General features: G+C 39.3%; 1 protein-coding gene across 1 annotated transcript; it reads right to left on the bottom strand.

The window, feature by feature from the left end:
- Positions 1–767: 767 nt before the first annotated feature.
- Positions 768–2,036, bottom strand: HTR1A (5-hydroxytryptamine receptor 1A). The gene has a single exon (XM_059919313.1). The coding sequence runs from the start codon at positions 2,034–2,036 to the stop codon at positions 768–770; it is 1,269 nt and encodes a 422-aa protein (XP_059775296.1).
- Positions 2,037–12,378: the final 10,342 nt, after the last annotated feature.

The raw sequence follows: 12,378 nt of genomic DNA on the forward strand, positions 1-12,378 counted from the left end.
GGCCCAGCCTTGTACTTACAGGTCCACTCTAAGAGACAACTTCCAGACACTTGTTTTGAATCCAAGAAAACAAAGCATGGGGCTGTTCCCGGGAGAGTTACTCTGGGAGTCTGCACCAGGAGGCGGAGATTCCCGGGGACACCTTAAGCACCGGGAAAAGCAGACCCTCCCAGACTTCCCGACTAGCAATTTAGTGCGTAGAGACTGGCGAGGGCATAAAGGGAAGATGGAAAAGGAAATAAGGGATGAGACCGCCAGAACAGTGAACATTTCTAGGGCAAGAAGGCGGGGCGGGGATGCGGTTGCTGGGAAATGAAGCAAAGTCCTGAACCTTAAGTTCAAGTAGTAGCAGTGAGGCGATCAGGTGGGAGCCTTTAGTGGGCGCGGCGGCTGGGTGTACACTTTCTTCTTCTGTGTGGACGTTTTGCCTTGAACGGCTAAGGCTTAAACTTCTGCCGCGAAGATTTGGGGGCAGAAGAGGGAGGAGGCAATTGCTGGAATCAAAACTGATTCCCAGACCAAAGTTTGAGCCAAGGTCGCCACTCACAGACTCTAGAAGTTTCCCAGACTCTCTTGCCCCGCGGCTGTAGCCTCTTTGCACGGGGCTCCCTCCTTCCCCGCTGGGAATAGAGGGCTGGGGGAGGGGGAGGGGGTCTGGAAGCAGCGCGCGGAGCAGCTGTGAATGTTAGAGGAAAAGTAGCAAAGGTTTTGATTCCAGAGGGCTAGGGGAGGCAGGCTGGGTGGGGTGGGCCTACGCGGCTCCATCATCATCGGCGGCAGAACTTGCACTTGATGATCTTCTTAAATGCGTTTTGGAAGTCCTTGTTGAAGTAGGCGTAAATGACAGGGTTGAGCAGAGAGTTGGAGTAGCCCAGCCAGTTGATTATGGCGCCCAACAGGGTGGGCATGTGGCAGCTGCTTTCGCAGAAGGGCAGGACCAGGGCCACGATGAAGAAGGGCAACCAGCAGAGGATGAAGGTGCCCATGATGATGCCCAGCGTCTTCACCGTCTTCCTCTCGCGGGCCAGGGCCATCTTACGCTTGGCCTCGGCGTTGCGCTCATTTTTCTTCTCGAAGGGGGCGGGGACGCAGGGGGCAGCACCGGCCTCGCTGGGCAGCGGCAGGTGCTCTTTGGAGTTGCCCACCCGGTGCACTTCGATCACCTCCAGGGCGGCGCCTTCTTCGCCCAGCCTCACGGCTCCATTGGCGCACGGAGCCCCTGTTGCCTTGTTCTCCATGCCCTGCCTCCAGTCTTTGCTACCCGGCTCACCATTTACGCTCTTTCTGGGCTGCGGGGCTGGCGACGCCCCAAGGCGGTTGTCGGCTACCTTCTTCTCCTCCTTCTTGACTGTCTTGCGGATGCGGAATCGCGCGGCTCGGAAGATGCGCCCGTAGAGAACCAGCATGAGCAGCAGCGGGATGTAGAAAGCGCCGAAGGTGGAGTAAATAGTGTAGCCGTGGTCCTTGCTGATGGTGCACGCGTCGGGGTCCGAGCGGTCTTCCGGGGTGCGCCAGCCCAGCATGGGCGGGATGGAGATGAGGAAGCCAATGAGCCAGGTGAGCGAGATGAGTGCAGCTGCGCGCCGGGGCGTCCTCTTGTTCACGTAGTCGATGGGGTCTGTGATGGCCCAGTACCTGTCCAGCGCGATAGCGCACAGGTGCAGGATGGACGAAGTGCAGCACAGCACGTCGAGGGCGATGAACAGGTCACAGGTGACCTGTCCCAGAGTCCACTTGTTGAGCACCTGGTACAACGCGGCCATGGGCAGCACCAGCACCGACACCATGAGGTCTGTGACGGCCAGCGAGCCTATAAGATAGTTCGCCACGTTCTGCAGGGAGCGCTCCAAGGCGATGGCGGCCACCACGCACGCATTGCCCAGCACCGCGCAGAAGATGAGCGTGCCCAGCAGCAGAGAGGTGATCACTTGGTAGCTGAAGGTCACGTCGGAGATGCCAGTAGCGTTGGCGCGTGTCCCGAAGGGACCCTGGGACGACGTGGTGTTGTTGCCCTGTAAGGGGCTGAGCACATCCATGCCTGCGCGCCCGGCAGGGGAGGGGGAGGGGAGAAACAGCTGCGCCAGGATCCCCCTCGCCCCTCCCCCTGGGGTCTTCCGCCCCTCTTTCCTGGGGAGTTTCAACGGGGGAGGGGATGCAGGGACTCAAGCAGGAAGTTCTTACTGCTCAGGCGAAGGCATCTCCGAGGAGCAGCTAGCTTCTAGGCGCTCTCTGGGCTCTCGTAGTCCAGCGCGCTCAGAGACTCCAGCTGGGAAACGAATTGGCTGGAGAACAGCTCCGGGATCTCTGGGCGGCGGAAAGGTGGCTGGAACGTTTGTCTCTCGCTGTCCATTTTATTTTGCCGCTGCCTAACTGGCTGCCAGACCCGGAGTCTCCCCACCAGCAAAGAATCTCCAATCTTAGAAGTATGTGGAATAGAGAAACACCGTCCTCCAGAGTCACTCTGTAACCCTCCTCTCCTTGCTTCTCTCCCTCCCTCTCTCCCACTCTCTCCTCTACTCTCTTCTCTTTCTCTTAAGCCTCCTCTCTCTTTCCCTTTCTCCCACTAGTTTTCCCTTTCAGTGTCCCTCTCCCTTCTCACTTCCCTTTATCTCCCCGGTGTTGCTCCGACAGCCAGTCTCCCTCCCTCCTACGCTAACCCTCCCCTCCCAACACTTCCCCAACCCCGAGTGCCTCTTTCCCCTGGTTCCCCGCCCTCCTCTCCCTCTAGCTCAGCCTCTTTGCGTTCACGTCCCTTTTTGTCGACCGAGACTCAGAACTAGCTTACACACACCCGATCCGCCGGTCAGACCAACATTGCAACAAATAACTCCGCCTCCCACCCGGCCAAACTCGAGGGAAAAAAAATCTAACCACGTAAATTGCTTCATATTTCTGTCAAATTCTTAAGTAGAGTCAGCATCACAGAGCGGCAATAGGAAATGAGAAAAGGAGACACGCGGAGCCTGAATGGGGAGGTGGACAGTCCTGGGTCAGTCTGTAAATTATTACTAATTCATGGAAAGAAAAGGGAATGTGTCTTAGCTTTTTAAAAATCACCCCCGTTTATCATCGCACAGTCCAGCCTGTCTCCTTTGGGGAGGATATTGCCTCTGCCTTTTTTTAACCTTGAGGAATTGAGGGAGAAAGTAATTATAAAGAACCGGTCAAAGGACCGGTAAACAGCTGCATCTCAAAGTGAAGAAAAAAATCAATTCGGTATGTACTCTACACACACACACACACACACACACACACACCCCTGCCTTTTCATCTCTATTGCGTTTTTAATTTCAGTGAACATTGCCATTTCCCACAGCTTCGCAGCAAGTAAATTTAGGGAAAGGAATTTTTTGGTCTTTGTGTTATAAATGAGGTCGGGCATTTTTATGGCCTTTTGCTTTTCTAACCAGAGTTTGCAGGCCTCTAGGGAGAACTTGGTGGAATCCCTGGTCGCTGGCTGCAGAGTTTCTCATGGGCTCCGAAACTGGGTTCAGCACCTGGGACAGCTCTAGGCAATGAGGGCTATGTCGCCACCTTCCGGCAAATGCTTTAGAGCGCCATCTATAAACCCTTGTCTTGCAGAAAATAAGCAGGTATTGAGGAAATCCCACAACTTCAAGAAAGAAAACGACGGTTACTAAAAGAAAAGTAACTTCGAGTTTTCTATTTTTTCTCCTCTTTTCTTCAAAAATTTCTTTTAGTGTCATCTTTTGCTCTTTATCCTCTATATCAAGCCTATATTTTCTAGCTCTTTTTTGAAAGCCTGCAGCATTTGTCATTCACAAGTTCTATCTAGAAATACAATTTTAATAGACCTAGGCAAACACCTTCACTTGTGTTGCTTTTGTGCTAACAAAGGCTGTGCTTTGGAACTCATACATTTGCACACATTCACCAACGGGGGTAAAAACAATATTGGATTTTCCAAATGGGGATGACTTAAAATAGAAGATAAAGAGACTGCTATGGGTTGGTTCTAAGCTGTTTCCTTTACCAAGAAAACCAAATTTAATCCCACTTGCACCTAGATAAAGAATGGGATTTCTAATCCACTAGAATAGCATATAAAAAACGTCACTTATACATTCTGATTACATGACTGAAGTAAAGGAGAAATACAGAATGCAGTCCCAAAAGTAGATGACTCTAGATAACAGGCACAGATTCACTGCAGATAGTCTTAATATTGTGTTCAAATTTGAGCTCTAAATTCTCCAAGACCAAACAAAAGAGCAGTCACGAAAGCATCAAAGAAAATCTAGTTGGGCCGATGCACGCTGTAGAACAATGTGTTTGGAGATCAATTGTTTTACAACACAGTGCTGGGCACAGTTCCCACTCAATCATTTCAACATGCCACAACAATGAACCTGACATTTATAATGATTCATGGCATTGAAAAGAAAGAGATAAGTATACATGTCGATACTGGCTACAGACTCTGAAGAAATCTTTTAAAAATTTGTGAAGGTACTCATTCTCCCTTTTAAAATCTCCTCACAATTACAGAACTAAGTAACTGTTAAAATACAGTAGCAGTTCCAAAAATTTTAATAGGAAAATAATTAAAATCTGGATTCTCCAAAGATAAAACTTTGGAAATATAGGTGATAACATAAACAAAGGGTAAAATAAAAGAAATTTGAATTTTAAAAAATATTTACATGTCAAGTACAAACTTGAATACGAATTTTGTCAAATTTAGCACATATAAACATAGTGTAAGTCAGTAAGTATGTCAGTCAGCAACTGTGCATTCATTATTATTAAACCCAAATTGTTTAATAACTGACAAGTTTATTTTTCCTTTTTTAGAAAGCTAAAATGCTGTAAATCTAGTGTTAATATTTATAAGATCTGGCATTTGCTATTCTGCTTTAATATTCTACGACACTGCTTTTTTTTATTCAAGTTGAAAAAAACTCTAAAGTAGCTCATGTTTTTCTTAGAAATAATGTACATAATATTTCAAACATTTCATTTCAATAAGAATGTATAGGCACTCTTATGAATAGAAGTATAAAAGGATATGCAGCCCTATGGTTCTACAACCTTCAAGTGAATAGATAATTATGTAAAACTTTTTATTAAACTAATAATATTGTGATATATATTAAAAGCACAATGATGTTACATTTCTTCATGTTCACACTTTGCCAGTTCTTCTATGTTTAACCCTTAACGATACAGAATCCCGGATATGCCAGAAGAAAATTGTGCAAACTGAAGATCCTGGATAAAGAGTTAAGCTCTTGTTCTTCAAGGCCTATGATATTATCCTAAAGAAAAACTAACCTTAAAGCGAATATTACTGATGACATCATTTGAAAACAAAGCTTCCAGTCATTCTGCTTTTATTTCTTGTTTGAATTTACTAGATGCCAGTATAAACTTGTCAGTTATGGATCTGGAGTATGATGCATCATCCATCATATGAAATTTCTCTAAAATAGGTTATGGGAGATAAAGATTTCTAACATCTTTACAGGAAATTTGATACAAGCCAAGCATTTCAATGTAGTTCTTTGACCAGGGACATAAGATTAAAAAGATGTTAGGCTGAAGTTTTGCTGTGCACCTGACTGTCTTATCATTGTTGAAAGCTCAGTAATGGTTGGGTCTTCTCAATAATTAATATGTTCATCCATAATCCCAAATTATGGCTGATTTTTGTATTAATGAGGAAATAACCTACATAATAAAGAATTGAAATTTTGCTTAAGAGATTACAGAAGTAATTTTTTAAAACTCCTATTTTAAAAAGGTTTTGTATTTTTAAGTAATTAAAACTAGGATAGATTATTTTTTTAATTAAAAATATTCTGAATTTTATTCACCCCATTCTTCAAATACTAAAGCAACAAGGCAATTGTAGATTTTCCAGAACTGTGAATTTTCTACTGGAATTTGTTAGGGAAAAAAAACTACTTCAAGGAGAAATTGTTGCTTAGATAATTTAGGAAGTGTGGTCTTCTGATTATCAGCAAGAATTAACTGGTCCTTAATAAGAAATGCAACCAAAATGCAAGAGAAAAAATTCTCCTTTAAAACTGAGTACAGTTTTTTTTGTGTATCTAATTCTCACCCTCCACCTTCCTCAGATGGTATCGTTACTTAGCTGCTATTTCTACATGACAGAGACTTCTCCGAGACCCAGAACCACACTAAGTTTTCAGTGGCAAAACACAAATGATAGATGCCTCAGTCTCTGCTCCTGGAACTGTAAGGTTGATTTGGTTCATTTAACACACATGTTGAAAACACAGCATGTAGAGAGTGAAAAAAAAACAAACAGTAACACATATTCACTAGGTGTGTGACCTTGGGCAAATTAATTAATCCTCTTGTTTCCTCAATAGTAAAATGGGTGTAAAATAGACTTGTGAAGATTAAGTGATTTAATACACTTTGCTGGCCCATAAAATAAAAAACACTCAGTAAAGGTCAAGCCATAATAGTAGTAATAGTGATGCAAAGTAATAATATTAATTCTCTCTCCACTGATAATTGTTGAGAAGTTCAGAGAAAGAGAATTAGGTAGGCTTAGTGAAAGAGCAAGTGCTTGAAAAAAAAATTAAGGCCCTTTCAGGTGAGGATTTATTTTGAAAACAATTTGCACATGGTTGTGTTACCAAACTAAACTTGGGTCTGCTACCCCCCTACATGAAGCAAATACAATCTACTGATACCAGGTTGTGGTGAAGGAAAATAGAGCATTTATTGCAAGGTGCCCAACGTGGGGCTGAGCAAGGAGACCCAGCACCTCCTGCTCAAAAGACCTGAACTCCCCCATGGCTTTCAGGGAAGGGTTTTTAAAGACAGTATGAAGGAGAGGGTTGCAGGGTGCCTGATCAGTTGGTAGACATTCTTCTGATTGGTTGATGGTGAGGTAACCAGATGGTATTTCTGGAGTCAAGATCATCAACCTTCTGGTTCTAACCGGTCTGGGGTCTATGTGCTGGTGGTCAGTAGTTAACGGCCCCCACCTGGTGGGGATTTTAGTGTCTGCAAAACAACTCAAAGATATGGCCCAGGATATTATCTATAGCCCTTACAGAGGAGCTAAATGTCCTTGAGTTTGTTTTATGGCTAAACGATTATTCTTTTATCTTGCTTGACTGTTTTCCTTTGTTTCTGCATTTTCTCACTTCTGTGATTAAATCTGGTCACTGGAACTTGGGAAGGCCTAAGACACTAAAGCATTTCTACAAACAAGAGGCAGGGGACATGGCAGGGTCTGTCCCCTACTCAGTTTCAGATGTGACATTCTCCCTATTCTTTAAATTATTTGATAAGCTTCCAATTCTTTAGAAAATTCTGAGTATGAGACAAGTGAAGAAAGATGTAGCCTCTGCATTCTGGAACTTCTTGACTTAAATCAGAAGTTATTGGGAATTCCCTGGTGGTCCAGTGGTTAGGACTCTGCTCTTTCACTGCCAAGGGCCCGGGTTCAATCCCTGGTGGGTGCACTAAAATCCTGAAAGCCATGCAGTGAGGAAAAAAAAAGAAAGTTATTGGGCGTGGTGATGAATATGTCAACAAATGTTCAATAATCACTGAGGAAAAGGAGTCTGCTCTTCTCTGGGAGCTCAACGGTTTGTTCAAAAATATAAATCAATAATTGAAATTCATAGACCCCAATAAAATGTTTAAAGTACAGCAAAACCCCAAAGGCAGTATTTTTGTTGTAGGAAATCATCAGATTAGAGTGACAGGTGTTAATAAATGTGCTTTCCTGAGCACACTTCCTTTATACTGCTCTCTTTCTGACAATATTTTCATGGCTCACTTCTGAAAGGATAAGAGCATAGTTCAGATGAGAAAAGTGTTTGAATATTAGCTCAGTATTTCCTGTTAGTCTAAGGATAGTTGGAAATTAAATTCAGTTTAATAATTATTTGAAACAAGATTTAATTACTGCATTTAATCTAACAATAATTGGGGGTAAATAGCCACATTTTACTTTGTTTTGACAAATAAACTTTTTTGTTATAAAGCTAAAACCAATACCCAATATATTATTTTAATCTTGTTTTAAAACATGCTACTTATATAAAAACAACAATTGTGGTTATAAAATATGAGTCTATAACTGTGCCATCTGTCCTGTTGAAACAGTAATTTGTTAGTTGGGAGTAGTGGCTCAGGGCCACAGTTCTGGATTCAAACACCTATGCTGCCATTTACTAGCCTTGAATTTTTTCTTAATTTTTTCCATTTTTTACATTATATGAGTTACCAAAAATATAAAGAATGATATAGTATAAATGATAAATACCTATATACTTAAGAAAAATTTATGAAAAAGAAGAGTATAATTCCATAAAGTTCTCTTTACTCTTGAATTTAGTGTTTATCATTCCCATGAATGACTTTATACTTTTACACCATATGTACATGTCATTAAGCAATATAGAAATGGTATCATTCTCTATGTATTCTTCTGCAACTTCCTTTTTTTGCACGACATTATCTTTGTGAAATACATCTGCATTGGTACAAGCACCTCTAGTTCATTTATTTTCACTACAGTGTAGATTTAAATTTTATGAATAAAGCCACAAATTATTTATCCATTCTCCGATTAGTGAACGTTTAAGTCTTTTCCAAACATTTGCTTTTATAAATAATACTGCTGTGAGCATTAATGTGTATATCGCTTTTTTTTTAAATCCATGTAATTTAGAGTAAACTGGATTACAGTGTAGTGCTTTTCAAACAAAGTATATGGGGATCTTGTTTAAAATGCAGATTTTGACACTGTAGGTATGGAGTGAAGCCTAAGACTCTGTATGTCTGCCAAGTTCCCAGGTGACACTGATATTGCTGATTCATAGACCATACTTAGAGTAGCAAGGATCTAAGCCTCCAGAAGTGGAATTATTGGATCCTTTGATATGCCCAGATTCAACTTTAGTAGATATAGCCTAATTCTTCTCCAAACTGGTTGTGTAAAATCTCATAACCACTTTTGTAGGTTGAATTGTGTCACCTACAATTCATCCTTTTGTATCCTACAAAAGGATAAAGGACTCAGTGTCTATGACTGTGACCTTATTTGGAAATAAGATCTTTGCAGATGTAATTAAGTTAAAAGGACGTCATAAAGGATTAGGGTGGGCCCAGATCAAATGACTAATGTTCATATAAATTGAAGGAAATTTGGACAGACACACAGGGGAAGAACACCATCTGAAGACAGAGACAGAAACTGGAGTTATGCTGCCATAATCCAAGTAATGCCAAGGACTGTTGACAATCACCAGAAGCTTAGACAAACAATGGAATCTCCCCCAGAGCTGTCAGAAAGTTTGTATCGGGCCAACAATTTCATTTCAGATGTTTAGCTTCCAGAATTCTGAGACAATACATTTCTGTTGCTTTAAGCCACCCAGGTTGTGGTACTTTGTTATGGTGTCCTGAGGAAACTAACACAATCACTAAAAATGTGTAAGTTCCCATTGCTTCATCAAGGTTGAGTGTTGTTTCAAGTTTCTTCACTGTGAGTTATTTATTCTTATATTTGCTTACTTTTAAACTGGGTTCTTTGGGATTTTTTTGAACTTACTAATTTTTAAAATCCATTATCTATTAGGGGTATTCATCTTTTATCATTTGTATTATTGGAAATATTTTCTTTCAATCTTTGGCTCACTTTTTAAAAGTGTCTTTTGATGAATTTACATTTTTCAGTTTAATGTAAATAAATATTTCTTTGTTCTGTGATTTTCTGTCTTGTGTAAGAAATCTTTGTCTACTTTGAGGTTATAAAGATACCAGCCAACATTTTTTTGAATTTCATATTTAGTTGGTGAATTCACCCTAAATTTGGCTTTTGAGTGTATTGTGTGAGGTAGGAATGCAGGTTAATTTTTACCATAAGAATAAAAAAATTACCTAGTACTATTCATTTAATAGTCCATCCTTTCTCCCCCTGATATACAGTCTCTTCTGTCATACATCTTGTTTTCATATACTGGTGAGTTTACTTTTGGGTTCTCTATTCTCTTCCATTGATCTGTTTGTCTATTTCTGTTCCAAAAATACAGTGTCTTAATTTTTACAATAAATTTGATATGTGCTAGATCATCCTCTTTACTTTATTCTTTCTTAGAAGTTTCTTGGCAGTACTTAGCCTTTTACTGTTACATATTAATTTTGAATCAACTTTTCCATCCCACCCCCATATGTATACTTAAAATTGTGGAATTTTATTGGAATTGTATTGAAATTATGTGATAGCTCCTAAAGAACAGACATCTTTATGTTATTGGATCTTTTTATCCAGGAATATGATGTAACTTTTCATTTATTTAGTTCTTCCTTTCCTATCGATAAAGTTTCTAATTTTCTCCATTAATGGCATGAACAGCTTGTGGTAGATTTTTTTACCCTAGGTACCTTATTTTGTTGTTATTGTAGTTGTGCTTTTATACATGGTAGCTAATGTGAATGGTATATTTTTAAATTATATTTTCAATTTTTGTAGGTATATAAGAATGTGATTAAGTTATTTGATTGGTTTTACTTCTGTGTACTTGATTAATTTTAATAATCGGTAGATTTTCTTTGCTTTTCTATGTTGACAACTAAATTATCTGCAAATACTACAACAAAACTTTCTTTCTAAGCTTTTTGCCCTTAATTACCTTTTTGTTTCCTAATGAACTGGCTAGAACTGCAGTTTAATATGTCAGAGATGCAGGAATAGAGGGTATACTCATCTCATTCATGTATTAGAGAGAATACTTCTAATGCTACGCCACATAGTATATTTCTGAAAGGGATGCTTAGTCAGCTTAAAGAAGTTATATTTCCTATTCTATTCCTTTCTTATACTTGGTTTTAGAATTAAATTACTAATACTGTGTTACTAATACTTTGTTTTAGGTTTTGCATCTAAATACTTGAGTGAGATTTGTCTATAAGTTTCCTTTCTTATACTGTCCTACTCTGACACCAGTACCAAAATTTATACCAACCTTATAAAAATGAAGTGTGGCGTATTCCCTCATTTTACTATTCTCTGGGATAGCTTTTATAAGACCTCAATTATCTGTTTTTTGACTATTTGGTAAAACTTATCTGTAAGACATTTGGACTTGGTTTTTCTTGATAGGTATGTTTTTAATTCTTGATATCATTTATTTAGTGGCTATATAATAATTCAGAATTAATACTTCTAGAATCAATGTTAAGTTATAGTTTTCTTTTAAAAGTTTTCCATTTTTACTAAGTTGTTTAAATTATCTTTCCTGTATCTACAGTGAATCTCTTGTTTTGATCCTTATTAATTACTTGTGTGAGTCTTTTCCCTTTTATTCTTAATCAGTCAAAACAGTGTTTATTTATTTTACTCAATTCTATTTTATACTTTCCATAATGATTTCCAAATTGTGTAATTTGGAAGCACTCTTCTAAATGCCAATTAAGTGAAGATGTTCTTAGTAATCTTTTGTTATTGGATTGTAGCTTAATTTCATTGTTGTCAAAGAATGTGAAGTAAAATACATCAATTCTTTTAAAATTTGAGATTGATTTTATTGCCTAGTACATGATCAATTATCAGAAATTTTGCAAGACATGTCATCTCGTCATGATATGCATAGTTCTACTCATATCTTTTTGATCAGGCTTGTTAATTGTGCTGTTCAAAGCTTCTATATCCTTACTAATTTTTGTCTGCTTAATCTGTCAACTTCAACCCTTATCAGAAGTTGATAGATCAAGCAGACAAAAATTAGTAAGGAAATAGGATAGGATAGAGTAACCTCTCACAAAGACAGGAGATTTGTCAACTTCTGATTGTAGTTCCATCAATATTTGCTTTGTATACTTTCAGGACATAATCATAGGTACATACATAATTACAATTAGTATATATTCCTGCTGACTTAATTACCTTCCTTATCCCTACTACTTTTTGTTGCCTTAAAGTCTATTTTGTCTATACAAGTTCTTTTCTGTATTTGCCTAGTATATCTCATTCCATATATTAATTTTCATCTCTTCTGTGTCTTCAAAGTTTTAAGTGAGTCCTTGTAAAAATATTATAGTTCTTTTCTTTCCAATTCTGAAAATCTTAGTGTTTTAGTAGGTGAGTTTAGTCTTAATTTTACTATGACTATTTTATGTTTTCATATACATCCTGTCTCATCTATGCTTCTCTTATACCCATTCCTTCTATTCTGCTGACTGAGTTTCAAAATTAATTTTCTTCCTCTATTGTAGAAAGTTCTGTATTCTAGTCATGACCTTCCTTAATATTTTAACATGAATAAACAACTTAAAGTATTATTTATGATTTTCACTACCTCTAAGCACATATAAGTACCTTTAAACCCTTTAATTCAGATCATCCCTATCCAAGGTACAGTT

Source organism: Balaenoptera ricei, chromosome 3 (assembly GCF_028023285.1).
Source record: "Balaenoptera ricei isolate mBalRic1 chromosome 3, mBalRic1.hap2, whole genome shotgun sequence".
Lineage (NCBI taxonomy): Eukaryota > Metazoa > Chordata > Mammalia > Artiodactyla > Balaenopteridae > Balaenoptera > Balaenoptera ricei.

What these genes read in the sequence shown, in the direction of transcription:
- HTR1A (XM_059919313.1), bottom strand. Translation starts at nt 2,036, where the DNA reads ATGGATGTGCTCAGCCCCTTACAGGGCAACAACACCACGTCGTCCCAG.